The following is a 27,771-nucleotide window of genomic DNA, read 5'->3' as shown; positions in this document are numbered from 1 at the left end:
AGCTTACGGAGCTACTGGGTTATTAAAACCAGAAGACGCTTTTGCTAGAAGCACAACAACACAACCGGCGACACTTCCTAGATTAATACCCACGCAGAATTTATTATTACATTTTAGCAAACAATTCTTGGCTGATTGAAGGTACCAGGATTTAAAAAAAAAAGAAAAAAAAAAAAAGACATCCTGTAATGTATCAGAAAACACTGTAAATATTATAAACAAAGAACTGCAACTCAACCTATGGAGTACAAACAATCCTGTCTCTTTAAAAAAAAAAAGAAGCAAAAAACAAACAAACAGGACAGAAGTGTTAGAAAAACAAGTGACATTTACATTATTTACAATCTCTTGGGTGACATTTTATGGGTTGAATACACAGATTGACCACAGAGCAGAGAGAGACGCTTTAGGGGAGCGGGTGATGATTTTTACATCTCTATGGCAACGCCGTAGCCAAAATGGGGGCAGTTTTGCATAATTTTCAACGCACTTAATACAAGAAAAAGTCTGTCCATTTCTTTGTTGCTCAACAGACTGGCAGCCGCTGGTGTTTACGATGAGCAGGAAATCACAGCCCCGACCCAGTGAAGTCTCAGCGAGGAGATTAAATGCATTTTTAATAAAAAATAACCAGTGATCAAATATTTTTTTCTGGTAGAAGCTAGTGTAAACATTATTGGAATATATATGTAAAAAATAATAATCAAATACCCCTAACACACTTTTCTCTTGTACAAAATCTCAAACAGAAGCAGTTTGTGGCACAAGTTCACATCCTGAAAAATCTAAGAGGTGGAAAAATCAGAGTTTCATCCACCCAGTTACTGTAAACTTAGTGTTTAAAACCAAGCTTTCCCTCCTGAAACTGCAACTACACTGCGCTTGGAAAAATAGATCCATCTACATTGTAAACATGCACGATCACTTATGTGATAACAGCAAACAAGGTGGTCTGATCTGGGTGTAGGAAAGATATCATCTGGATAAAAACTGTGATTTATGGCATAAACTTTACTTGGTGTTTAAAAACTGACAGCGTGGTTGAGATTTTTATTTTTTTTACTGTTTGGACACATTTTTGGTTTCATGGGTGCTTCAATAAATATAAGAAATGTTTAAATTAAATTAGCTGTAGAATACCAGCAGTGGATGCATCAGCCTATATCACAACAGGAATGTTTTATTCTTAAGGCATTGTGTTTGTGAAGCTTTGAGAAACAGGTGATGGACATACTGTCAAAAAAGACGGATGAGTTTATATATATATATATATATATATATATATATATATATATATAAATCATTATTAAAGGAAAACCACAAAATATTGTAATATCTAGCTAAGTTTATAGCTGACGTATTAAACTGAACCCGTTGCCGCTTTTCACTCCAATTCGCAGCTCCGCCTGCGCCGGCATTTATATGATCCCTCTAGAGCAGATGTGTCAAACTCGAGGCCAAATCTGGCCCGCCGTAGCTTTTTATGTGGCAAATCACATCAATAAATCCCTCCAGTTTTTCACAAATCCTCAAAATTCACCTAAGAATCAACAGATCCGCACGTCGTTTCTGATTTTACTGCAATTTTTTCTCAAAATTGCTCAAAAACATTGAGTTTAAGTGACTGCTGCCACAGCCGATGTCAAGTAAGAAAAAGTTACATTTAACATCACACATCAACTCAAATATCATAAGAATTCCTTACAAATGTTTCTAAATTAGCATCACAAAATGTGTGATTTTGATTACAAAAAAGCCCCAAAAAAACAATCAAAATCCTGGAGACACATCCATTTGTTAATATTTTAACAGTTTAGTGGGTTTTATCAATGCATTCTGGCACAACCTGCCCTTTAAGAACATCCAGATTTTTGATATGACCCAAAACGGAACAGAGTTTGACACTCCTGCTCTAGGAAGCTCACATTCGGAGAATACTGCACCAAGGTAGGCGTCCACACCACCAACCACTAGACTGACCATCCCAAAACTGATTCCTACAGCAACGTTGAACTCAAACCCTAGAATATGCTTCTGCAATACTACTGTGGGTTAAAAAAAACAAAAAAAACTAAATTATATATATATGTGTGTGTGTGTATATAAAATGTTCTTTTAAAAGCTGTTTTAGTTTCTGTCTCTCCAAATAAACACCGACATATTCAGTGCTGATGATACAAAAACCTTGCTGGCAAAGCCGGCTTCAGCTGGAAAACAGGAAACGCAGTCGAACATGAATTTAAAAATACACCAACAGAAAAATAAAAAAAAATCCTAAAATCACTAATTGTGAGGTTAGCATGCAATGCATAACTGTGCATGTTAGTATCTTTGCTTACAGTAAAAGCTTCAATTTCCACAGTGTTGTTATTGCACAATGTTACATAGTCGTCCCTTACTAGACCGGAAGTTAAAAAAACCAACCAATTAAAAAAACAAAACTGCTGCAGTGAAAAATCTGAGTCGCGCGTTAACTCAAACTCTGGGTTGTGAAATATAAATCAAAAATGGGAGGGTTTTTTCCCCCCCAACCTGCTTCGGTCACAGTAATATGAGAGCACACTCGTGCGGCAGTGAGTTGCAAACGACAGAGAGGCAGGCTAACGCACGTCAACACAAAACACCCCGCTTAGGGTGCAGTTACCGTTTTCGTCACACTGAGAAATCGTCCTGCAGAGCCTTGCAAAAAGGTTTCCTTTAAATACTGGTAAGACGACACACACTTACAAACTGGGTGTCTTTTCATGGCAGCTGGTTACACTTTCATATGTAAGGGTATCACAAATGTGAACTACATTTTTCAGATTTTTGTTCACAATCGAGGGTTAATTTGGGGTTTATGCCTGAATGTGCAACACTTCAGGGTAAGAGAGGTTGCCAAACTGTGGGGGACGATTATGGAAATCCATTTATGGTTAGCAGAACCGCTCATCATCATCATCCTCACATCCATCACGATGAGTCAGAAAACATGTACGCTTCTGAACATCACATGCCGTCTCCCAGTCTTCTTTCAGTTTTGTTTTTTTTTGCATAAACTTTATCAAACATCCAGTGATTAAAAACCCCCAGAAGGACTCGATTTAAATGCGTTCCTGCAGAACGCATTTGTCAGATGGAGTGGAAAAAAATATGCAAACAAGGAAGAAAGCAATATAAAGTAAAACAATTTTTTTTAAAAAGAGCCCAGAAGTGCTTTTTTGAAGTCCAGCCAACAAACGTGATGCAAGCTTCCCACACGTCTCCATCTGCTCTCATACTATACTCTGACTGGCAGACTTCTTCAGTTTGTTAGAGAGCAAGGAATGCTGGGAAGAGCTGGACTCCTTGGCTTCGGGAATGAGAAGACGCACTTTCTGATTTGTTCTTCTCCACTCGGAGTAGAGCTGACAGTGGTAGCGGAAAGAGACCTGGAGGACGGAAACGCGGAAGAGACGTCAGCAAAAGGGACGAGGTTTTTTTATTTTTGTTTGTTTTGTTTTTTTGCAGCTGGGCTGCGCCGGGAGTCATGCTCACCAGGGTCCAGAGGACGTAGATGGTGAAGAGGGCGATGGTGAGCGCGATGAGGCCCACGGCCTGCAGCCAGCTGCCCATGTGAAGGTGGTCCTGAGCCCCCCTCAGGCACAGCCAGCCGGAGATTGCCGCCAGCGGCGTGATGAAGAGGAAGCACACCATGTCGCAGAACAGCGTCCGCTTCTCGTTACGAGGGCCGGGGTCCTGCAGCCACTGTGGAGCCGGGAGGTGAAAGGTCAAAAATGAGAGTGGAAGAAGAGTGAGATTGCAGATCTTCAAGCATAAATTCCCCCGCAGACGTGTTCACATCCCTACGGAGATTTTTCTCATCACCTAAACAACCACAAACTTATTGTATTTTATCAGGATGTGTGACTCGACAAAAAGTGACATGCAATTGTAGAAATAAGGAAAATGTAAGACATGAGTGAACAATACAAAACATTTCTATTTAAAAATTGACGTTTACAAATACTCTACGGTCGAGCCTGACTAAACCCGAGTTATCTCGCTGAGAGAAAAAAAACGGGGAAATTTCAAGCATGCAGAGACGTTGCTTCGAAGAACCCGAGAATAAAATGACAGCGAAAAAGTGGAGCAGAATTCAAAATGCGCGCAACATTTTTCACACTTATTTCAGCTAAAGTATGACAAAAACATAGGGGGAAAAAAGTGAGAGGAATAAAACTTTTGTAAGGCCAACGAATGAAACGAGAGAGAGAAGACGGATGCAGACGGCGTTGGCGACGGTTACCTCTGTGAGCGGCTTGGGTCGCCTCTCGATGCTGAACTCTGTGTGACAGAGCTCGCAGTAGCTGGTGTTGGACGACGACAGCCACTTCTCCAGGCAGCTCTTGTGCACCGTGCCCAGCGTGCCCGTGCAGTCGCACGGGGACAGGAGACCCTCACTGCTGCCCCCCTCGTGGCAAATGCGGCAGATGGGACCGTCGCTGATGCAAACGGACAACACTCGTTCAAACACAACTCCTCCTGCGTCCGGAGGAAACCGTTTGTCGCCGTTTTGAGAATGCGTGACATGTCCGGGTCTCACCTTTGTATGCTCATGGGTTTGAGCACGGAGGACAGCAGCCGCCCGTCCAGCGCCGTGACCTGAGTGACGTAGAGGGCCTGGCACCCCTCGCCGCCCGCCTCCTCGACAATCTTCCACATGCCCGCCGCGCCGGCACAGTCGCACAGGGAGCCGGGCAGGTGGCAGCACCCGCCTGTCGTCATGGCAGCCTCGTCCGCCACGTCCAGACGCCGGCCCTACAGGCAGAAGCGATGGCGTTGAGGGTTGTGGGCGCCGGATGGTCCGAGCACGGGGGAATAACAATGAGAGCGATCGCCTGCTGCTTTCCACCAGAGAACAATGACTCTACAGAGAAGCAGAAAAATAAATTCAGTTTGAAAAAAAGTCCTGGTCTTTCTCAGTGGAAGACACATTTAAAAAGGAGCTAAACTAATCAGAAAAAAGAAAGACAGTAATGTGTCATTTTTTCAAATGCACCAGATTTATACATCTCAAAAAACTTGAATGTCACTGAAAAAATATTTACCACTTGCTGCAGAAACTGAAACTAATTTACAATATAGAAGAGTGAAATATTTTACAGCTTTATTTCTTGTACTTTTAACATTTATGGCTCACAGACAGTGAAAACTCAATATTCAGTGTGTCAGAAAATTAGAGATTACATAATAATAAGTTGGGTTTTTTTTTTTACCGGAATTTTCGGGTTTTTCTTAGGGTTTTTCTTTTCCTTGCCTTCATTTTTTGGTTGGGCCTCTTTTCGCATGAATTACTGCATAAGTGGCGAAATGCCGAGCTGGAAAATGAAGTCGGCGTCTCAACAAAGCAGAAGGAAGCATGATGTTCTCTAGAATTTCCTGGCAGGCGGCTGTGTCGACTTTGGACTTAATAGAAACGCAGTTGGCCAACACTGCATTGACCACAACTCGCCACCGACTGTGGAAACTTCACACTGGACTTCAAGAAACGCGGAGTCTATGCCTCGCCACTCTTCCTCTTTCATTTGGGTCTTGATTTCCAAATGAAATGCAAACTTGACTTTCCTCTGAAAACTGAACCACCGAGCAGTAGTGAAGATTTTTCTCCTCAGCTCAGGTAAGACACTTCTGACTTTCTGTGTGGTTCAGAAGTGGCTTGACGAATGGGACGTTTGTGGTCTGTGTGTAAAATTCATCTGAGCATTGAATCCCTGAATGGATTTTGCTCCTTTTACACCTTTCCTTCCACCGAACTTTTTATGAATATGCATTTATACACAGCATTCAGATCAGCTTCTTTGGTTGTGGACGGGTCAAAACTCTGAATTTGAACTAAATATACAACATATCACAATCACAACTCTGAGCAAGTATTAAATTAAGTGAACCAAACTAAAGTAGCTCAAGTCAACCCAAACTAACCAATCAAGTCAAATAAACAACTAAACCAGGAATCCAAGTGGACAAGAGGGGGAGGGATACATTTTGAAAATTTTGTGAAACATAATAAATTTAGGTCATGATCATCAAAATTACAAGAAATAAAGGCTTAAAATATTTCACTATGTGTGACTAACGTAGAAGGCCTGGCATTACTCATTTCTGAAATGAGTGACAAATTATCAGGAATCTTTTCATGATATTCAGTTTTTTTTTCGATGTACCTACATGGTTTTAGGGGTTGTTATTACACAAATGAGGAGACTCTATTCATTTCTTTTTTATATAAAGAAATGAATTATAAGCATTCAGTAGAATAATGTGCTGCTGCACGTTGTAAATAAAAACAAAATTCATTAGTGAGCAGCTAGAGATCTGGCAAAAAAACGTTACCCCGGCTTTACTCTGTTTACAAAAAAAAAAAAAAAAACTGTTCATTTATTTACTGGAAAAGAAAGGAAGAAAAAAAAACCCCAATGCTTGTTTAGTACATGAACATCAAACAATTCATTTATTTTTGACAGTTTCAGTCTTTTTCCTCTCGTCTCCATAGGATTACATATAACACTCAATACATTCATTTTTTCATAATTGCACATTTAACAGACAACTCTTAAATAAGCTGATTATCCTTTCGTTTATAAAAGAAAGCAGAACGTCAAAGAGGGATGATGTTCTGATGAATAACCACATGAAAACATCCACTGGGCTGTTTTCAGTTCCATTTTTTGTGCAAACAAATCTGAGTTAAAAAACAAGTAAATGGCATTTTACCAAACATAAAAATCTGTGCTTGCATTACTTTATTATCAAAACAAACACTTTGTGTTTGATCATGCTATATATTTGTACTAAACCGGTTTTTTTTTTGAGTAAATGATGTAAAACCGGGATATTTTTACTCAATATTCCCAGTCCACATGTGGGAAACCATGAATGCATTTCCTGCCACGTCAGTGGAGACATTCTTCTTAAGAATTGCTTTGCATCATCTATGAGAAAGCTGGTATTTTGGAAACAAACTAGGGTTTTTCTTTTTTTCCCCAAAGCAGTTAATCTTTTCTAAAGACCAAAGTGATGTCAGCAGCCATGACTGAGATGTGTGGCCCACTGATAACCAGCTGCCTGTTTCCAGATAACCCACACAGGACCACATTTACGTCTTAGCAAGCAAATTGGGGTGTCTTGCATATCAATTACAAATGAACATGACTAACAGGAATATGTACTTACTGATCAATTTCAGCCTGGACGTGTATGTCTCACTATTTTTGAATAGAGGGGAAATAAATAATTTTTAAGGAAATCTACTCAGACTAAAACAAGTGGTATACTGAAAAAATGATGAAGTTCTCCAATAAACCTGAGATCTATGCCAACATATATTAATGCAACAGCATCTCCACTACGGACCAGACAAAAGTCTCCTGAATCTACAGAGATACATGTAGGGTTAAAACATTTGGTTTAAGCTTCAGGGCCCAAAATTCAACTTCCTTCCTGAATTATTGAGCAAATAAGTTGATGCCTTACTTTGTGTCGTTGCTCGTGTAGACTGAAAACATGGGGCCACGATTAGGACAGTGTCACAATCCTTGACCCAGATCAACAAAGAGGTAACCCCCCCCCACACACACACACACACACACACACTCCTCTCCAAATCAGAAACAACAGCTAAACCTAATTATTTACTGTCCGTTTCGACACGGGCCGCGTGTAAACACTGGGATTAAACCAGACACTTCTAGTTTTAGTTAAGATAAACGCGTGGATTTAAAGACAATGAGGTACACTGGTCGAAAACAAAAAGAGTAGTGAGCGTAAATGGTAAGGTGGGTATATTTTCTTTCTGCTCTGGCTTTCAGCGGCTTATGTTACAGCTGCAGACAGATGTTGGGGCTTTGACACAGGCTATTGTCTGGAGCTCAGTAGCGGCGTTATGATACCGAAAGCATACATAAGCAGGCAGGCAATGGCTCATAAAGAAAATTCCTGCTAATAGCTGAAATATTACGCAACATTAACAGCTTCTTTATGTTTTCTGGTTATAAACAAACGTGTTAAATAGCTGAGCTGTGTTAGCTAGCTGTCAGTGAGCGGCTGCTAACCACCCCGTTAGAGGCTGTAAGACTTAGAAGCTAACAGCTACTCACCTTCTTCGGTGTTCAGTGACTTTTCAGGGCAGCTTTTATCAGCGCCCCTTTAACCTCGCTTTGTCTCCTCACTCCATTTTCACTGTAGGACGGAAGGAACTACAAAACAAGGGTGCAGCAGCTCAGCTAGAGCTGTCTGAGCTGCGCTAGCCAACCACAGCACCTCCCTGTCTCCCTCCTGTCAGCTGATAACTCGGCCCAGACCAGGCTTCCGCTTTCCTGGGGCTTTAAATACTGCCCCCGAGGATCATCATCATCTTCATCGCCTTCTACAGTCTGGATCTGCCGGCAGGGAAGGCGTGCACTGCCCGGAGGAGTGATGGTGGATGACAGCGGGGTGTCGGAGGGAGGGGTCCGGACACATGGTCATCAGAGGGAATAAACAGGGACATGGGCTCAAACTGTCAAAACAATTAACTGCGTCCATGTAAACATTTAGAGCCATCAGGACAAAGGAAGGCTCTTTGTGACTACTATGACATATGAGGACCATTTGGAAATATGATTCTCATGAAGAGTTTAATACATTTGCGTTGTTTTTTTTTTTACAGGGTTTTGTCAGACTTTGAAGTGGAGGGAAAACAGTACCTGGTTTTCAAGACCTGAAAATGTTGTCTATTCTCTTTAAGAAAGATGAAACTCCGTAAGGAGTCTGTATGTTAGACACTGATTCTTGAATGAATTTTAGATATAGACTTTGACTCTTAACTCATATGCTCCATGTTTAGGGTTGTTCTGCTGATGAAAAATCATGATGTGGATAAAGGGTGCTCAGTCTGATGTCAAGTGTTAGCTTACCACAACCAGATAGGATGTTAGACAGACAGAGTGCCTTTCTCCACATTTGTGGTGCTCCCTACATATGGGAAGCTATTACAAGAACTCTTCATGGCTTTTCATTACCTAATCCAGCTCTAAATTTCACAACTTTATCCCTGACCCGTCTGGTGTGTTCTCAAGCAAACCTCTCTGAAACCTTCACAGACCGCTGATGATAAACTGGCCACAGCACCGCATAATAACTGCTTCCCATTCAGGCAACGGCTTTACACACTTCTTTTTATTTCAGCATCTCATGAGCAGTGTCAAAGAAAACTGCTCACTTGGCAGGCATTTATTTTGTGGAAATGTTAGATCACATTGGATAAATTGTACAGTTTTTTTTTTTCCCAACACATGAAAAAAAAACAAAACAACAAAAACACATTTTAACCATTTACTGAAATTAAGATTTTGTGTTTTCAGGTCCTTTTTTCTCAGATAGGTGTAAAAAGTTAAAAGGTTGAATTTGTTGTGACTGAAATGTCATCAGATTAAAACAGATTTTAAATCCAATCCAGTTTGATATTTAACACATTCAACAGCAAAAACTGCACACACAAAAAAGTGTTCTTGACTAAGTGTTTGGAAATGGTGATGGGACGTGTTTCTGTGAAATCGTGGGACATTAGTGCAAAAACATCAAAGTTTGATCTCAGCCAGATTAAGATAAAGGAACAGGAATCAGATAATCTGATTTCACATATCAAGCAGGCAACAAACCAGCTCATCTACGGAGCATTACCCATTGTTTTTTTTTTTTTTTTAGCAGTTTACCTGGAAAATGCATGAGGACTGCAATAGTTTCCTTTGGTATCTTTGTGCTCTATGATCAACACACATCCAGAAAAGACACACACATACAATTAAAATCACAGCATTTGTTTCACACCTGCCCACATTAAATCAGTCAGTCACAGCCAGTGTCGCTAGTGGCTCTTGCCGATTTCACACCAGGATGGGCAAAAGGGACTCAAAGTAGCAAGCAGAGATTTCAGACCTTCTTTCTCCTTGGCTCCTCCTCTACAGCAGGACAGGGCAGAATCAGGTCAACCACACAAGAGATGAAGAGTTTCCACTGCAGAAAACTGTGTCATGAGTCTTTATGCAGACTAGGAAGAGACCTGCTGATCCCTCGCCAGTCCCTCGACGGGAGGGGGTCAATAGGATCGTCGTCTCATGAATTACAAACAGATTGTAGTTTACTACAGGCTCCGCCTGCTTAAAGCGCCTTTCACCCGGCCACACCAAGGGAGAAAAATATCTAAGATGTTTTCCTTAGAAATCAAAGGAAGATCAAAAGGAGAAAAAAAACTGCAAAAAAATGAAAGTCAATTTAAAGTTTTGACATCCCAGCTGTTTTGAGAACGCAACGAGAGCAGCATGAAAGTTGAAATGAATCAGGAAGGAAAACGGAAGAGGTAGACAGAGAACACACGAGGGGTCACAGGCTTTGACAGCAGGGCAGTTTGTTCCCCCTCTGCCCATCCATGGTCGGAGGGACGCTGATGTCCACGACGTTGTTGCCCGGAGAATCGTCATGGGCAGATCTGTCTGATATTTGCCTCTGAGATACAATCCGGTAGATTTCTGAGGGGGGATAAATAAAGAAAACAACAAGGATGTGAGAGAGTGAAAATGGTTTGTATCAAACTGAATCGTTGGTGAATCTCTTCTCCTACCTGTGAGAATATTCTTGAATGCTTCTTCTACATTAGTGGAGTCCAGGGCTGACGTTTCAATAAATGACAGAGTGTTCTTCTCTGAATATAAGAGAAGACACAAAGAGATGAAAATACATCTTTAAAGTATGTTTACGGTCATTAACTCGGTGGTTTAAACAGGAATGGCTGGAGTTCAGATCCAGCCATTGACTGGCTTTGTCTGCATGACCACACCAGCACAAATCGTGCATCTGATAACTCCCTAACGAGCTACAAATGTTTTTAGACGTTTTTAAAGGCTGAAGGCTGTAGTGGTCTAAAAGCATGGAAGTACTTTGGTACTAACAGTTTACATATATAATTAATACTTTCAAGTATTTTAGCATTTTCTTGGATACAAAAACTTAAAAAGGTTTTATTATAAATAAATAAAATAGATGGGTGGCTGGATATGGCGTTTAAAAAAAATGGGACAAGTAATAAAGTTTGAAACAATTCTGTCCTCCCAGTCAGTAAATAATAATCATTATGGCTCTTTAGCATCTAAACACAGCCGAGCCCGTAATAACAAACATACTCATTAAACAACTAACCAGCGAAGGCTCGAGCCTCGTCGGTGGGCACGGCCCTGAGGTGGCGCAGGTCGCTCTTGTTCCCCACCAGCATGATGACGATGTTGTTGTCGGCGTGGTCCCTCAGCTCCTTCAGCCAGCGCTCCACGTTCTCGTACGTCAGGTGCTTGGCGATGTCGTAGACCAGCAGCGCTCCGACCGCGCCCCGGTAGTACCTGGCGAGAGCAAGAAAGGAAGAGTGAACAAGGGAGAAAAAAAAAAAAAAAAAACACGACAAAAAAAATGTTCATCTGAAATATTTTACATGTAGGCTTGTACTTTGACTGTAACATGAAATAATCTGCAAAACGACAGCTACAGGAGGACAAAGATTTCATTTGCGTGAGGAATAAACACCAACTGCTGAGCTACAATCATTAACCAGAAAGCATATTTCTAAATAAGCAACTGCTTTCAAAAGACTAATACAACACAGACTCACGCTGAGGTGATTGCTCTGTAGCGCTCCTGTCCCGCTGTGTCCCAGATCTGAGCCTTTATCGTCTTTCCGTCCACCTGGATGCTGCGGGTGGCGAACTCCACCCCGATGGTGCTCTTGCTCTCCAGGTTGAACTCGTTTCGTGTGAAACGGGACAGCAGGTTGCTCTTCCCCACGCCCGAGTCTCCGATTAGGACCACTAAACGAACCAGGTACACATGTTAAAAAGCCATGTTGTTATGTTGTGGAGGGCTGCTGGCACACACTGGTTAAATTCAACCCCACCCAGATCACGTTGGCGGATTTAATGGGCTTTGTTATAAAACTGTGATGACAGCCTCGTGCTTATCTCATAGACGTACATTTATCAAAGTATGTAGTTTAATTTAGCTCCACACTCAGAAGCTGTAAAGCTTACATGATGTGTGCTTAGATGCACCAATTAATAGACAAAGAGATCAGAATCAGCTAATTTTTCTTTATTGCCTCTGATCTGGGAGCAGCGCATCAACTACTGGAAAACCCCACCCCCCAAAATTATAGGAATAATATTGTAATTCCTTCCGTGATGCTTGGTTCGCAGAGTTCATCCGCTGTAGAAGAACCTGCAGCACACTTTCATAATGCATTACAGCCATAATGAGCATAATCTGGGTTGTGTCACTACCTGCTTCGTTGCACATGCGATTTGTTTTACATTGTGATTTTGAACCATCCTGTGTCTTTTTAAAAAAAACAAACACACAAATGACTCATTAGTTATATCAAAATGACAAAGTTCGGCTTCTTGGAAGAAATTAATAGGAAAAGAAAAAAGAAGGATGAGTCAGGACTTCTCACAGTACAGTAAGTAAACATGAATCAGTTAGGTTTCCGTAACGATCTCCAATATTTTTGAGGTTTGACATGACAACTTTGACTATGACTGGTTCTGAGCTTTGTTTTATTCTGAGGACGTATAAAAGTGCTCCAGCTCATCACTTCCGTTTGAGTTTCATAAGCAAACAGGACATATGTTTGGAAATTAAAGTTTTTATCCCTGACAGCATTAACAAACAGTAATCTAGCTTATTTTCATGTTGCTTTAGGAGTAATGGCTTCTTCTTTGCTGAATTGGCAATTCAGGCCAGGTTGCTGTTGGAATCATTCTGGATTCATTCTCTTTCCAGTTTCAGCTGGAAAGAGAATGAATGATCTAAAGTAAAATATCTTTGACAGATCTTTTACTTTAGTTCTGGGTTTGATATATACATTTCACACCAAAACAGAGAACACAGAATCATCTCCCTCCTGAGCAGTGAGATGGATGGATTCCTATGGTGTTTCTACATGTACATTGCAAACAAACGAGTGAATAAAAACTTGACTTTGAAGAAAGTAACACAATTATCTCTCATTTTTCAAGTATCTGACAAATAGAAAATAGAACTATCTGACCTAGAACTGGAGCTGTTTAATCTGTTTCATGTCCAAGATATAAAAGGTAACGTTTGTTTTTATACAATGTGTATCAATATCTAGTTTTAACTGTACGTATCATAAAGATGATGTGATGACGTCTTAAATACATACTTTAATTTTGTTAATAAGGTTTATTTAAGGTGTAGAAACTTCAGTTAGCAACAACATGTTTAACAGAATGAGCAATGTCAAAAATTGGAGCGTTTCAAATAATTGTTTTTGAAATGAGAAGCAGCTAATATGTTAGCAAACAGCTTTGCATAAAACAAATTACGAGCAAACATTGGACATCACGGGACTTCCTTTACAGAGACTATAGTTCACTCCACAGACAAGCACTTTGATGACAATATTAAGACAAAGATTATGCGATGCTATAAACCGAATTACTTAGTTGTCTTTTCATATGCCACTTAGTGTTCAAGCTAACTTTAGCATTTCTGCAGCTGACTTCCTCACAGTTAGCTAACATCACGGAATCACAGCAAACACGGTCTGTCCGCCGCCATTCACCCACTTTCCAACAACCAATTACCTTTAAACAAATAGTCGTATTCATCATCTCGAGTTCCCATGGTCGACGAATATTTTTTCAACTTTGTATTTCCAACAAATATCAACAATTTTCTCCGTCTGCCGGGTAGCTAGCAACCTGGCACCGCCTTCAAAGCAAGTTAACAGCACGTGAGTTTGGAATCCTTTAGTTTGACCAATAGGAAGGCTAATCCTATTGACGGACAAATCTATGAACCAATCAAGACAGTTCTTTGAAGATGCCAATCAAACTACGTAAACAACGGAGAAGACGACAAGGTATTACTGCTTTTGTTCTCCTGACGTCCTGAAACGTTCTTGTCAGTTTTTTCCTGATTAAATCAAGTTAATGGTCCGAGAAAACATTGATGTTTATATTTTGACTGCTTTCTTTAATACGATATTTTATTTTGTATATGTTGCATATGTGACCCATTGGCAACCCAGTGCTCTTACTAAAAATCAAACATCTGGATCCTTTTAAAAAATTGCATGGTATTACACTACCTTTCAAAAATATTCATAATCTTTAAACTTTTCGCATTTTGGGACGTCACAACCACAAGCCTCGGTGTATTTTATGTACATTTAATCTAACAGTCCAACTTACATGACATGACACATAATTTTTTAAATAAATTTGAACATTCACAATTCCCTCACACCCCCACAAACAAGCCTGAAAGTGTGGCAGGCATATGTTCTTAGTGTCCTTTTAATCTGATACCCGGAAATAAAACTCAGTGGAACCAACTGCCTTTGGTCTGTCTGTATGTAATTTCATCTCACCATAAGTAAAAGCTATTGTGGAATAATCAGCTGAGACTAAATTTAGCTTCTGTTCTACATGAAAAACATAGTATGTGAAGGAAAACTAATATAGCACACCAACCCTTGCAAATTCATTCTGAGGAAATATTTGCTTCAGCAAGTACAAGGAAGCCGGTCAGTGTTGACAGGATTATTTTAAATGGAGCTAATGAGCTCATGAAATATAGGGCAATTCATGAAGGAAATGTATCTGAGGCTGAAGAAGACTTGAGACTGGGACAAAGGTTCACTTCAAATGGTTCAAATCAAAGCATCATATTTAAAATGGTTAAGTCAGAGACGCATGCGACTTGCACACTTGAATTATAGCAAAAAGTTAGTTCCAAGAGGCATTGACTTTTGGGATAGGTTGCAGCCGAGTAGAAGCACACACACTTTTCATACCTTTCAGAAGTTCACAAGTATACGGCACTTTCACATAAAATCCCATTCAATTAAGTTTGGGGTAATGTAAAAAAGTTAAATTTTAAACTATTTTATTTTTATTTGTATGAGTGCTGCTAGATGTTGTTGTAATTACATTTTTCTATAATTTCTGCTGGAATAAAGAAAATCTAAATATTTTCAAGCATGCCAATGATTGTTGAAGACACAAATGCAAGATAACAAATCCAATACCGAGCATGTGTCTGCTTTCGCTGCTTTTAATGCCACTATTTTTACCTTTATACTTCATACACTATTTTCATATGACTACATCCCTCTTTAAAACTTCTGCTTTAAGCACCAGAACTAACAATACTCCATCACTAAGAAGTATTTATGAACAAACCACCTATTGTGACTACGAGCGAATTATTTCCCTCAGGAATAAACGCACAACATCTTCTCCATGGACAATTCATAGAACTGCTTTATTTCATATTCATTCTGATTGAGTCCAAACACACACACAGCCATCTATTTACTCCCATATATAAATAGATGAATGTACACAGATATACATAAAATACACTTTTCTGATATGCATATTTATTTGTGAAATCATGCTATGTCTTCTGCAACGGACTCTCCCTATCGGACGAGGGCACACGGCGATTTGAGAACACAAACACGACACGGCTTGAACAGTTGGAAGAATCCCTATTCGATTTGCATGTACGATAAAAACCCACAAGTCTTTCAGTTTCAGAAATCATACAAAGGAACAGCTGTGGGTTTTACGCGCCGTAGATGTACAGCAGCTGCATCTTGACAGACACACTGAAGAATGTGGTTTAAATTATGTAGATTGCAGCCATGCAATCGCTTCTTACCCAGCAGCAAAAATAAAACCAAATAAAAATAAGATTCTCCGATTCAAATGGAAAATATATTTGTATATCTTTATATATGTATTTATAGATTTATGTACATATTCTCAAGAAAACAGCAACGAGGAAGGAAAAAAGTAAATAAATACAGGAATACAGGTGGAAAAAAAAGATATATAAAATAAACAATAGACCCACGTGTAAAACTTTCAGATAAGGCAAAAAGAAAAAAACAAACAGACTGTACAAAAATAAAAAAAATGCTGCTGTGGTCTTCATGTGACGAACAGCAAACTGATAACAACTGGCCACTGCACATCAGGAGAACAAACGGATTTCTGTTTTGCATCGCAGACGTCGACGGGTCCTCCTTTACGCTCACGAGCGCATGTAGAAACCGGCTGAAGGAAGGAAGTCGCTCTTGAGTTTGCGAAAATGTTTTTAAGTTGAAACCCAAAGATGTGAAGCACAGACCCTACAGCAGACACTAACATTTAAAATGATACACACACGCACGCAGAGTCGTAAGATAAATGTCAGCATCTGTGTGAGAGAGAGAGCGAAAAAAAACAAAAACATCTACAAGTGCATCTCAGTAAATCGGAACATTACGGATCATTTATTTCAGTAAGCTGTGACTTTCCTGTTGTAAATGGGTTCATTACACACACAGTGATGTATTTCATGTGTTTATTTGTGGTAATTTTGATGATTATGGGTTTCAGCTAATGAAAACTCAAAGTTCAAACTCAAGTTATGTATGACGAAAAAAGAAAAATAAAGCATTTGATGCCCAAACGAACAGCTTCTACATGCATTGTGTAGTGTATGAATGAAATGCAAAGGTTTTCTTTGCAAAAGTTACTGCATCAATGCGGCGTGGCATGGAAGCTATCAACCCCTGGCTCTGCGGATGTGTGATGGAAGCCTTTCACAAAGGCCTTCAGGTCATCTGCTTTATTGAATCTTGTGTCTCTTCTGTCAGAATTTAGAGAAGCTGGATTTTTGTTTTTTCTGCAAACCATAACCTTCAAATTTAAACAGAAAAATACACATTTGAAGTACATTTCAAAATGTACCAAAAAACCCCCCAAACTTTTTGACAGTGTTCTGATTTACTGAGATGCAGCTGTATGACTTCTGCGTAATGTGGTGCGTGTTTTACTTGGCCTCTACCACTGGTTCATCGCTCAGGTCCCCGTATTAAGTGCAAACAAAGTTTAGCTCATTCACAAACTGCGTCAACACGGCAATGTAGTGCGTTCATCCAAATATACAGATAACAGCTACGATATTGACTGCAAACACTACAACTGATAGTCTACAACTACAAAACGTCGAAACCGTTCACTCGGTGGGTTTCTGATGCGAGGAGGGGATTGCTAAGAGGAAACATGTCACTGATATTTACCCCCCCGTCATCCACCGTTCGAACTCTGAGTCCTTTTTTTTTTGTTGTTCATTTGTCCAAAAGGTGGGGCTCCAACTGGAAGACACTGCAATGGAGTTTTAAAAAAAATCCTCTCTCATGACAATGTCTGTAGCTTCCATGTGGCGAGTGACGTTCAGCTGTGTGAAAGAAAAATCCCTGTTTGTTTCAGCTCACTGAAAAATGTACCAACTGCATTTAAATGGCTAAAATCAAAGCTCTTTGGGTGCATTTAAGAAAGCTTTTTGTAAAGGAAACCCTCCTCCCACCCCCCGGGACTATTGGGCGAGTCCTAAAGTGGAACACACTTAAAGAAAGATATGGAGAAACTAATATAAATTACATCTATTGTGTAAATTCACAAAGACTTTTAGCTAAACCTCCCATTTTGCTCCTTCTCTTATAAACTACGCTGCATATTTTTCCTCTTCTAGGAATGTGCGAATGACAGAAATGTGCTGCCGATGGTTTTCGATGCAGAGCCCTGCAGGTTTTCTCAATGAATTCTCTCAAATCTGTTCCGAGTTTACACCATTTTAACCCCGCCGCAACATTTGGAGCTAAAGAGGCTCTCAGCCGAAGAGCTCGGCCGGACAGGAGGGTGCGGTCGACCTAAGAGCCGTTTCGCTCAGAAACCTTTCATCGTGTGACGACGCACTTACGCAGTTCGCCATTTGGAGATGGTTGTTTTCTTTGTTTGATCTAATGAGGACTTTTTTTTTTTTGGCAGTGCCTTGGCAAAAGTATGTACACTGAGATTGAAGATTAAATTGCACACAGATGGACCTTGTTTACATGTTAGTTGAACAACTGATTACGCAGAGCTGGACTCGTATGCACGCCACGATTTCCAGACTGTTATTCGAACGATGTTTTCTAAATCATGTATCAATTTATCTTCCGCTGCACAATATGCAACAGACATATATCAAATACCATCCAAGTAAAAATGTTTTCGGTTGTTAAGACACAATGTGGGGGAAAAAATTGCAGTCAAATGGATCTCTGCAGGCTCTGGTGGTTATATTAGGACAGGTCTAATCTTTGACAGAAACTGTGGTTTAATTCCCATCCCTTGCCAAAGTAGGAACCTGCATTGGCAAAGCTGGTCGGTTGGTTTTCCATAGTAATCGCTCTAGTTAGATTGATTGTGGTTCTAATGTTTCATTTTATTTTGTTTTATTTATTCAGTCACATATTTTTCTGTCGTTTGGTCTCAAACTGTTTTTCTTCCTTCTCTATTTCCATTTTTGTCAAATGTTACATTCAAGAAAACTGATCGTTTTTCTCTTTTTAGAAGTGCGTCGTATGTCCTGCAACCTAAAAATGTAACACTGCAGGTGCAAAACCCGTTGAGCCGTCCGTTAGAGGACGAGTTAGGTTTTGTCGCCCTAATAAGCAAAATTAATCAAGGAGCCAAGCTGGCTCTTTAGAGTGCAGAGGTCGCTGAGCCGTCCATAAAATAACCTTTAATTATGGGTTTGAAGCATCCTCCGGCAGGCGCAAAATTAAAATGCGAAACGCTGAAATGGCCCCGGCGCCTCGGACATAAAATCCATGGTGACATTGCTGGAAGGAGCAAATCTGTTAAGACCCAACAATGTTGACTCAAATGTAAAAGTGGTGCTTGAAGAGAGCACTTCTTAAAGGTGAACCTCTGAAATGTGTCACCTGCCTTCTTCACACTTGTCTTTACAAAAAAAACTGTGCCTGACTCATTAGCTGTCTTGTACACCGCGGATGCCCAAACGCATCAGGGCGTAGGAGTACGGATATGTAAACAAAGTAGGTTTCGTGTGTTTCCAAAACCTCCCGGCCTCTGTGGATTCAGTGAGAAAATCTGTTTAAAGTCTGTTCAGAGGGGCTGATTCAGAAGTGGTGTTGCATGTATGTCAAACATATACTACTACAGCCTTTCACAGACTATGTCACACATATACAGAGAGATAAATCCTTAAATCGATATAATAAATTTCATCTGTCGAGGGTGAAAGGCAGGGACGGTTGGACATCAGTGAAGTCATCACTGTCAGGTGTTATTTTTTTTTTTCTTTGTTTTTCCTCACTCCTCAGGTGTTCATGTCACTTTTTCCTCCGGATATGCTTACAATCCTGCTGCACACAGAGATCGTGCTTCTGCTGTTGCGGTCTGGACCTCGGACTGATGAGTCTTCTCTTCTGAGACGTTCACTCCCCTCTTTCTCTCTCCCTCCGTCTCTCTCTCTCCACCACAGAAACAGGGTTTACTGCAGGAGACAGACAGAGACATTTGACGTTACCTAAACGAGGGTGGGAGCATAATCTGATCTGGGAAAAACAAGAGCAAAGAAGTCAAACATTTATAAAACCTAAAGGAAATGGGAGGATAGGAAGGTGAGCGCAGGAGCGGAGTTAAAACAAGGCATGCAGTTTTTTTTTGTTTTTTCCTTCCTGTGCCAACCTCTGAAACCTTCAGCATTTTAGACCAGAACGTCATGAAAAAGATAAAGTCACGGAGGCTCATAAATCTGTGAAAATTTAATTCAGCTGGTGACTAAAACCAATTTGAATGATCAGTTATTAGTTGGTCAGAAACTCAAAAATCGACATTTTGTGGCCCCAAACTGAAATGCTACAGCATCCCTACAACTAGTGATCGTTTGGTCTTTACTACAATACATGAAAGTTTTAGTAAAACCCTGCTTTACAGTGACTCCGCCCTCCCACATGGAGACACATGGCCCTAAAGACAAATAAGGTATCAGTAGAGATCAGGAAGCAAAACTCTGATCTCTTTTCCTATACTGTAACTATTGGTTACACTCGATACAATACTGGAAAAAGAAAGAAAACTTTTTTTTTTTTTTTTTTAAAGGGACTCAAACGCCTCTAAGCGGCATGTTTAAGAGAAGAAGATGATAAACAATGTTGGGCAGACACACATGATGGCTGACTGTGGACTAAATGACCAGGCAGGCAGGCAGGCTGTGACCATTTCCATCCATTTATTAATGAAAAATGAACGTAGGGACTGGCCTTGCTGGACACATATCAAGCCTATTCTTGAAGCGGAAATTAACCTAGAGAGCTTTTTTAACTTTTTAACGAGCCGTCCTCTCCATCACTGTAACTAGTACCTCATTACTGAGCTGGGGGAAATCCCTGAACTTTCATATAAAGAGATTTTTTCTTTTTTAAAGTCTGATGCTCATCACTTACTGTCTCTCTTTCCCAATCCCCATCTGGCAGGGTCTTAGACTCTGAGCCATAGTGTAGCGGAGAGTACACCCAGGTCCTGTCCTCTGGAGGCTGTTTTTACACGCCCACCACAGCAGAGGGGGCCAGAGGGACAGAGGAAAAGGCCACAGGCACAGAGACAAGCAGCGGGGGCAGGCAGGAGAGAAAGACACCGGAGATCACAGGAGAAAAGACAAGACAGGAAATGAAAGATTAGGGATGCATAAAGGAGGAAATGTCCGAGACAAATCAGAGTGTGAATCTGACATGCTGAAAGAGCTAATCCTAAAAAAACAAAACAAAACAAAACATGTCGATATTAATAAGGTTGTTAGAGAGCTAGAGACTTAGAGAGAGAGAGAGAGAGAGAGAGAGAGAGAGAGATGTAGTAAATGTGTAAATACTAACAAAGCGTGTTTGAATCACATGTCTTTGTGGCTTTTTCCCTAATGGAGGAACACCAGGTTTAGGATGAGCTTCGGCGTCGTGCAAGCAGGCAGTATGAGGAGAGAGGAGGAGGAGATGGGAGGAGCCAGGATGCCGGGACAGTCAGACACAGAAAGCATCCTCAGACAGAGCAAAGCAAGTCAACTGGCGGCTTGTTTTGTTTTTCCCTCCACTCCCCCCAAAAAATCTTCACACACCAGTGACTTTTCCACATTACAACCTCAAACGTATTTATTTATTGCTCGAATATTAACTCGGTGAACCAACACAAAAGTTTTTATATGATTGTGAAGTGGACAGAAGAACTGCTACACGGTTTTCCAACATTTTCAACGACATGAAGTCTGAAAGGTGCCGCATCGCGACTCACTAGAACTCCCTTTCACTTTGTTTTTTTTTTTTAGGGAAAAATATCTCCGCTATGTAAAAAACAGTTAAATCATGATTGGTGTCCGAAAGAAGCGTATTAGAAACGGGTATATTTTTTAAGAGCCGCGTTTGTGTTTGGGGTGTTATAATTTTTGTGTCATGCAGTGAGAGCCACACAGCTACCTACTAAAAGAAAAAGAAGCAATGAATAGCTCTTGTCATCACTTTTGTTGTTATTATATTACCGCTAAATCCATCCATCCATTTTCTTTATATCCTTGTCCCTTAGTGGGGTCAGGAGGGGTGCTGGTGCCTCTCCAGCTAATGTTCCGGGCGAGAGGCGGGGTTCACCCTGGACAGGTCGCCAGTCTGTCGCAGGGCAACACAGAGACACACAGGACAAACACACACATGCACACACACTCTCACTCTGGACGCAATTTGGAGAGGCCAATTAACCTGACATGTTTTTGGACTGTGGGAGGAAACTGGAGTACCCAGAGAAAACCCACGCATGCACAGGGAGAACATGCAAACTCCATGCAGAAGGACCGGGGCCAGGAATTGAACCCAGAGCCTTCTTGCTGCAGGGCAACAGCTCTACCAACTGCGCCAGTGTGCAGCCCAGTACCACTAAATATTGTGATAAAACTTTAAGTGCATGTCGCCCACAGCTACTGGCTGTACAGAAGTTCATTGAACAGCCTCAGAGGAAAGAGGGTTGAACACAAATGTACGCCACACTCGGAGACAAAGAATCCTTGCCACATAAATGCTCAGTTAAATACAATAAAGTTTGTTATTTTATTGTGGCAAATTTTTTAAAACGTCACACTGCTGTACATGTGCTGTTTACGGTATGTAAAGTCACACTGAGTCAGGTCTTCTTGTCAGGGAGTCAAATGCACAGGAGGAGTCGTCGTCAGTGAAACAAGCAGATGTGACTCGACTAAGGACAGCAATGAAAAGCCTGTCTTTGGTCTACCTTCCTCCTACTCTTCACTATGAGGGGAGATCAACATCGTCACAAAAACCTCCAGCGGTGTAAAAAGAACAACAAAAAGAAAAAAAATATATGACAAGCAGGTTCTCTAGATAACTTTGTTTCTTGTGAAGCACAGAGGGTCAAACTAGGCTGAGATCAGGGGAGCTACACGGGCGAGGAGGCTACTGGCGCACTTACTGGCCAACACAACTGGCATTTCCTCCTTTGCCTGAAGGGAACGACCACCCAGGTGCTCCCATTGGGAAGCTGAGACGCGTTGGACAAAAACAAAACAGAGCGCACGGCGGGAGACGGAGAGGCAAAAAAACAAAAGACAAAACAGAAAATAAAGTAAAACAGAAAATGATGAGAAATGAGGTGGGAATGGATGACAGTCCTGATGGTGAGACGTCCCCTGCAGGGATCCGTGGGATGAGTCAGTGGAGGGGCGGATGGGGGAGGGGAGCGGTTCACAACTTCAGCGTCTTTTTATATCCTGCCTTCGTTCATCACCACCGTCTCGCTACTTTCGGCGGTGACTCATGAGGACAAACGCATGACTGAGACAGTGAAGACAAAGATGGAGGACGGTGCAAGAGAAGACGACAAAGAAGTTATCTGAAAGGCAGGGGATGAATGGACGAAGGGTCGAAAGAAGCAGAAATGAATCTGGTGACGGCAAAAACACAGAGAGAACTCAAGCACAAGCTGTTCAGATTAACTCCTTTTTTTGTGATTAATAAATCAAAAAGGTTCTCTCACGGTGATTTGTAGTCAAATGTTCTTTTTTTTTTAATCCATAAGGTAAACATCCTGCTTCAGCACAATTTGAACATAAGGGAAAACTTTAACCTGCAGGGGGAGTTTTTTTTTTTTTGTTTTGTTTTTGGCAGTGAGCTCCATTACCTCATGAGATATGTTTTAAGAAATGTGCAGCACAATAAGATATAAGACAAGATGACTAAACTGTTTAGGATAAGGCCCATAGCCAGTTGCAACACTCTCTTTTTACATTTTGTCATGGTAAAGCCATTAAAAGTGTGGCGTGCATTTGTATTCAGCCACTTTTACTCTGATACCACAAAATTAAATCCGATGCAACCTCTTAACTTCACTTAACTGGTTCACAGCTGGTCTGGGATGGATGTAGAGGTTTGTCGGAGCACATCAGTGAATAAACAGCAAAGTTTGTAGTGACGTTCGATAGTTGTTAAAGCGTCATGAAGTGGTTCTGACTTGGGCTGAATCCAAAAGGGCTTCCCAGTTTTCAGATTCAAATTTGTAATTTTGTACATTTACTAACAATCTGTCATTTTCCTTTCACTGTACAGTCACATACTACTTTGTTTTGATCTTTTGCATAAAACGCCAATAAAACGCACTGAAGCTTGTGGTTATAATGTGAAAAAATGTGGAAAAGGTCACTGGTTCTGATTACTTAGCTGTGCAGTTTGTGTGCTGCGTAAATTGATCCCAGTTCAGTTTCTGCTTTTATTATTGGGGGGTCTGAACTAGAGTTTCTGGAAGATCCATTGCTGCTTGATCCAGAGCACTTAATGCAGGTAAAGTGAGGGTTGTGTGGTTAAACATGAAAAGAGACCAGCAGCAGATAATGGGGTCTAATATCCTTAAAGAACACTCCTGTCATAAAAATAAACGTGATACTCAGATGTAAAAGACTTACTAAAGACATTTGGTGCTTAAAATAAACCAAATGTAATAATAAAGAACAAAAATTTCCAGAGCAAATTAGATTTATCCACAAACATATGTCTATGTTCATTTTGTATTTGTTCTTTTGTTATAAAATATCCAGGTTTAGGGCTGCAAATAATTATTTTAGTTATCAGATAAAACATTTGGCACATTCTGCAGATCTTTCATTTGACCATTTAAGCCTTTTTTTATTTCCTAAAATGCAATAACATTCCTTTAGTCTACACTTCACCGATTGTAGCAAAGGATGCATCTGCAAAAACAAAAAAAGAAAAAAAAATAGTCTACTTATCTGTTTATTTTTTGGTTTAATAACTGGGTATCAAAAGGTGAGTAATAAGAGATTTTTTATTTTTGCCTTTTACAGAATTTGAATGAGGTGAAACTAAAAATGTAGTTCTGGGTTGAGCATATTTACAGATAAAGAAGGTTTTTCATCTTAAATGCAAAATGCACACATTTTACACAGTTTTGCTTAAATTTCTGCTCTGTGTCGTTCTTTCAGCAAACAGCCTTTAGTTAACGATCAATTAATTATTAATCACGATTAATCACGATTAATCGCGATTAATCGCTTCAGCCCTATGCAGGTTGAATCTATATGAATGAGACATGCTTTCTTGTGATGGGCTGACGCTGCTCCCCAGAAGCCCCTTCAGAGCAGAAGCCCTCAGCTCGTCTCAGAGTGGCTATACTTCAGTATCACTTTGCTTCTTGCAGAAAACAAACTCCCCGCCGCCGCGCACGCAGGGAGCCTCTCTTCTCTCCTCCTTCTGAAACACGAGCCGGCCGAGAGCGCTGTTAAGTAACCGAGGAGCTCGTTGACTAACCTGCCTGTCATTAAGCTCTCTCGTTGACACATTAGGGGGTGTTTGATTCCTGACAGGGGACAGCCAGCGGGAGTTCAGGTCGGGCAGGAACGTTCCTCGTCAATCTCACAAATACTTTTCAGATCACAACCACAGACTGCGATGCAATTTCTCGCAATATTCCACAGAAAAAAAGGGCGTTGATGACAAAGCCACATATTTTACATTTTTGGCTGAAGAAAAGCATCCCCACAGGATGATGCTGCCACCTCCATGTTTTGGTGTTTTCTGGGTGATATGCTGCAGTGCTTTTTTTTTTTTTTTCCCCTAACACACATACTGTTTTTTTATGACACTGTTTGTCCTCTAACAATCCTCTGAGACCTTCAAAGACGTAATTCAATTAAACACAGCTGGACCCTAAGTACCTAATTAGGTGATTCCTGAGCAGACTTGGTTCCACCTGGCTTTATTTATGGGTGTCAGAGTAAAGAAGTCCACAGCACACTGCAGTTTTCTGTTTTTAATATATTAGATCAAATTAGATCCAAACAAATTACAAATGTAACCTGACGAAATGTAAAGGTTGCGGATACTTTTGCAGGGTCTTCCAGCTGAGTTTTAGGATGCGTTACTGCCTGCCAGTGCAGATCTGTCTAAAGAAAGCCTGTTGCTTTAACAGGAACAGACATGAACACCGAACATGTCCAGAATGCTTCATATGGTAATCGACTATAATCTGATGAATTTACTGCTGCAGCCTTGTTGAAAATCACTTTAGGGAGGAGCAGGAAAGGAGACATTCACATGCTGTTATCACAATCTAGGACAGCTCAGATAAAAGAGCTGAACAGTTTGTTCAGAGAAAATCTGGGGAAAACACTTCCTTCCTTGCTAAAAGGAGGATGAGAAAACTTATCTCACTCTCAAATCTGAAGCTGCCAAACTGCATCGTTTGTGGGTTTTCTAACATTTCTCTTAGTACAGAAAGTGAATTAACTTAACACAGCAAACAAGAGCTCAGCACACATTTATTCCCATACCGGGCTGAACCTCCACAGCTCCTCTCAGTGCCTCTGTGGGACGGCATCGCGCAGCTCGGTCAGTAAAAATGACTCGCATCGTTCACATGATGATAAGCTGATCAACCAAAAATAGAAAAAAAAAAACAAATGATGGAAGCTGATTTCCAACTTACGAAGTAGATATCTGAGACCGGCACGTCATCGTCATCGTCGACCGAAGCCTGGCTGGTGCAGCCCGATCCGGACAACTGGCTGGCCCCGTCGGGCTCCACCACCACCACCTCGGGCCTGGGCGGGGCTTCCTCGGCCGGCTCTGGTGGAGACGGAGCGGCGGCAGGGGCGGTGGAGGACGCCGCCTCCGCCGCCGGACAGGTCGAGGGCGCTGTGGCCTCTTCTGCGTCGGCCGCGGCTTGGGGCTCGCTGCAGTGAGATTAGACGATCTGAATTAATCCCGCTGCATCTCAGTGAATCAAATTCTCACCAGAAAGTTGGTTTGATTAATTCAGTTCAGTTTTTTTTTTTTTTTAGAAAAGATCATTTCAGTTATCTTTGATGCGCTAATAAAGTCTTAACAGTTTATGAGCTGAATCCCATTTGGGAATATTTAAAAATTGAAGTTACAAAAACTGTAAATTAAATTAAATTATTCTCAACACGCTCTTGTTCCCAGTTTCTTCCACAAGGAGCGTCAGTCACAAAAAATATTGCTAAAGAGCCCGACTCTGTATCAAAACTAAAAAAAAAATAGAAAGTTTAGTGGAAGGAAAAAGTATAACAGAAAAAGGAAATAACAGTTTGTTGGTTGAAGTCAATTTGGGGATACTCAAAAGACAGACGAAGTCAGCGCTTCAGGGCCGCCCACACAGATGTATCCATGTATTTAGGCTACAACTATCAGATTCCTTTGGCTAAGCCATTTCCAAAGCAGAGATAAAGTCTCAGAATTCTGAGAAGAGATGGACCGGGCTTATTCTCAGAGGTCCAACGTCCTGTTTCACATGGAAGTACATAATATTCTACATTTCTGAGAATATTATGGGATTTTAATAATCACTAAAATAAACAGATGTGAACAACAGGAACATATCCCTGTGTGTACGGAATCTTCATAACAATTGATTTTAAACTACTTTTAATTATGTAATTTATTAAAATGCGTGTGCATGCGCCCTCTCTGACAGGTAAGATTTTGGATTTAGAAGACGACTATAAAATGTAAGGACCACTTAATATTTTTAAGCCGCTTCTTTTGCCATTTCTCTGCACCTCTCTTCATGTCTCTCTTCTTCTTTTTATTTAAATCTACTTGGATACAGACACAAGCCGTCAGCCGTTGCTGACATTAAGAGCTCCTTTCTTTTAAAAGAGCAGGAGAACAAGCCGTTAAAGGAAAACCGGCGCCGACTAAAGCTCAGCAGCTGTGTGTGTGTGTGTGTGCGTGTGTGTGTGTGTGTGTGTGTGTGGGTGTTTGCGTCGTAGATGTGTAAGCTCATAGATCTGCCAGCTGGCTGCTCGCTGCCACGATCCTTTATTGTTCCCGGCCAGATCATCAACTATTAGGGAGGATTTAGGCGGTCCCGCTCCGGTTTCTCGCTTTCTGCGTTGTAGTTTAGTTGCATCGGGGAGACACGGCGGCAGCAGGGCAGTAAATCGAGAAGAAGAAGAAGAAAAAAAACCAAGCAAGAAACAAAAACAACGACTTGGAATCTCAAAGAGGAAACTGATTGGCTGAGCGAATGACCGAGACAGGCTGATGGTTGCCATGCAGAGAGACTCCTTTAAACCCGATCTCATCCCGCTTTCTCTCCTTTCTGCTGTCTCTTCTTCTCATTTCACCTGTTTCTCGACTTTCTTTGACTCTTACTCTTTTAATCAATCACGCCATTCCCTTTCCTTCACCTCTTCTCACATCCATCTCTCTTTTCTTTTTTTTTCCTCCAGCCCTCCAGGCCATACGTCTAGCCACTGCCTTCTCGGCATCAAACCTGATTATTCAGTTGGTTTCACTTGAGCACAACTCTTACACCCCGCCTGACCCAGCTCAGA

At 40.9% G+C, this 27,771-nt stretch overlaps 3 protein-coding genes across 6 annotated transcripts in view; all 3 read right to left on the bottom strand.

The window, feature by feature from the left end:
* Positions 1-78: 78 nt before the first annotated feature.
* On the bottom strand, positions 79-8,805 carry marchf2 (membrane-associated ring finger (C3HC4) 2). Its single transcript, XM_007576736.2, has 5 exons — positions 8,118-8,805; positions 4,565-4,888; positions 4,268-4,463; positions 3,517-3,726; positions 79-3,410 (listed from the first exon to the last, which is right to left on the bottom strand). Exons 2-5 carry the CDS (start codon positions 4,744-4,746, stop codon positions 3,255-3,257), a joined length of 744 nt encoding a protein of 247 aa, XP_007576798.1. The 5' UTR covers positions 4,747-4,888; positions 8,118-8,805; the 3' UTR covers positions 79-3,254.
* A 353-nt stretch (positions 8,806-9,158) lies between these two features.
* On the bottom strand, positions 9,159-13,792 carry LOC103155165 (ras-related protein Rab-11B-like). The gene is made up of 5 exons (XM_007576735.2): positions 13,647-13,792; positions 11,654-11,849; positions 11,194-11,387; positions 10,619-10,699; positions 9,159-10,526 (listed from the first exon to the last, which is right to left on the bottom strand). The coding sequence occupies exons 1-5, from the start codon at positions 13,684-13,686 to the stop codon at positions 10,381-10,383; spliced, it is 657 nt and encodes a 218-aa protein (XP_007576797.1). The 5' UTR covers positions 13,687-13,792; the 3' UTR covers positions 9,159-10,380.
* Positions 13,793-15,311: 1,519 nt separating this feature from the next.
* The window catches only part of pip5k1ca (phosphatidylinositol-4-phosphate 5-kinase, type I, gamma a), a 49,528-nt gene continuing 37,068 nt past the window's right edge, over positions 15,312-27,771 (bottom strand). The window contains exons 16-19 of one of the 4 annotated variants that reach the window (XM_016663348.1): positions 25,899-26,145; positions 22,374-22,442; positions 20,357-20,446; positions 15,312-19,404 (exon numbers count right to left, since the gene is read on the bottom strand). In XM_016663348.1, coding sequence (XP_016518834.1) covers positions 19,402-19,404; positions 20,357-20,446; positions 22,374-22,442; positions 25,899-26,145 — 409 coding nt within the window. In that variant the 3' untranslated portion in view covers positions 15,312-19,401. Of the gene's footprint in view, positions 19,405-20,356; positions 20,447-22,373; positions 22,443-25,251; positions 25,777-25,898; positions 26,146-27,771 lie in introns of those variants that run through there. The other 3 variants (XM_016663345.1, XM_016663347.1, XM_016663346.1) reach the window with 3 other exon arrangements.

Source organism: Poecilia formosa, unplaced genomic scaffold, assembly GCF_000485575.1.
Source record: "Poecilia formosa unplaced genomic scaffold, Poecilia_formosa-5.1.2 Scaffold415, whole genome shotgun sequence".
NCBI lineage: Eukaryota > Metazoa > Chordata > Actinopteri > Cyprinodontiformes > Poeciliidae > Poecilia > Poecilia formosa.
This window is presented reverse-complemented; position numbering and strand designations above follow the sequence as displayed.

Excerpts from the sequence above, each read along its gene's own strand:
- marchf2 (XM_007576736.2), bottom strand. The coding sequence starts at position 4,746 with ATGACGACAGGCGGGTGCTGCCACCTGCCCGGCTCCCTGTGCGACTGT. Across the intron at positions 3,727-4,267 it reads GACCCAAGCCGCTCACAGAG|TGGCTGCAGGACCCCGGCCC; the intron begins GTAACCGTCGCC and ends CCGGCTCCACAG. Across the intron at positions 3,411-3,516 it reads TCTACGTCCTCTGGACCCTG|GTCTCTTTCCGCTACCACTG; the intron begins GTGAGCATGACT and ends TCCGTCCTCCAG.
- LOC103155165 (XM_007576735.2), bottom strand. The coding sequence starts at position 13,686 with ATGGGAACTCGAGATGATGAATACGACTATTTGTTTAAAG. Across the intron at positions 11,850-13,646 it reads ATACGACTATTTGTTTAAAG|TGGTCCTAATCGGAGACTCG; the intron begins GTAATTGGTTGT and ends TGGTTCGTTTAG. Across the intron at positions 10,527-10,618 it reads ATTCAAGAATATTCTCACAG|AAATCTACCGGATTGTATCT; the intron begins GTAGGAGAAGAG and ends ATCCCCCCTCAG.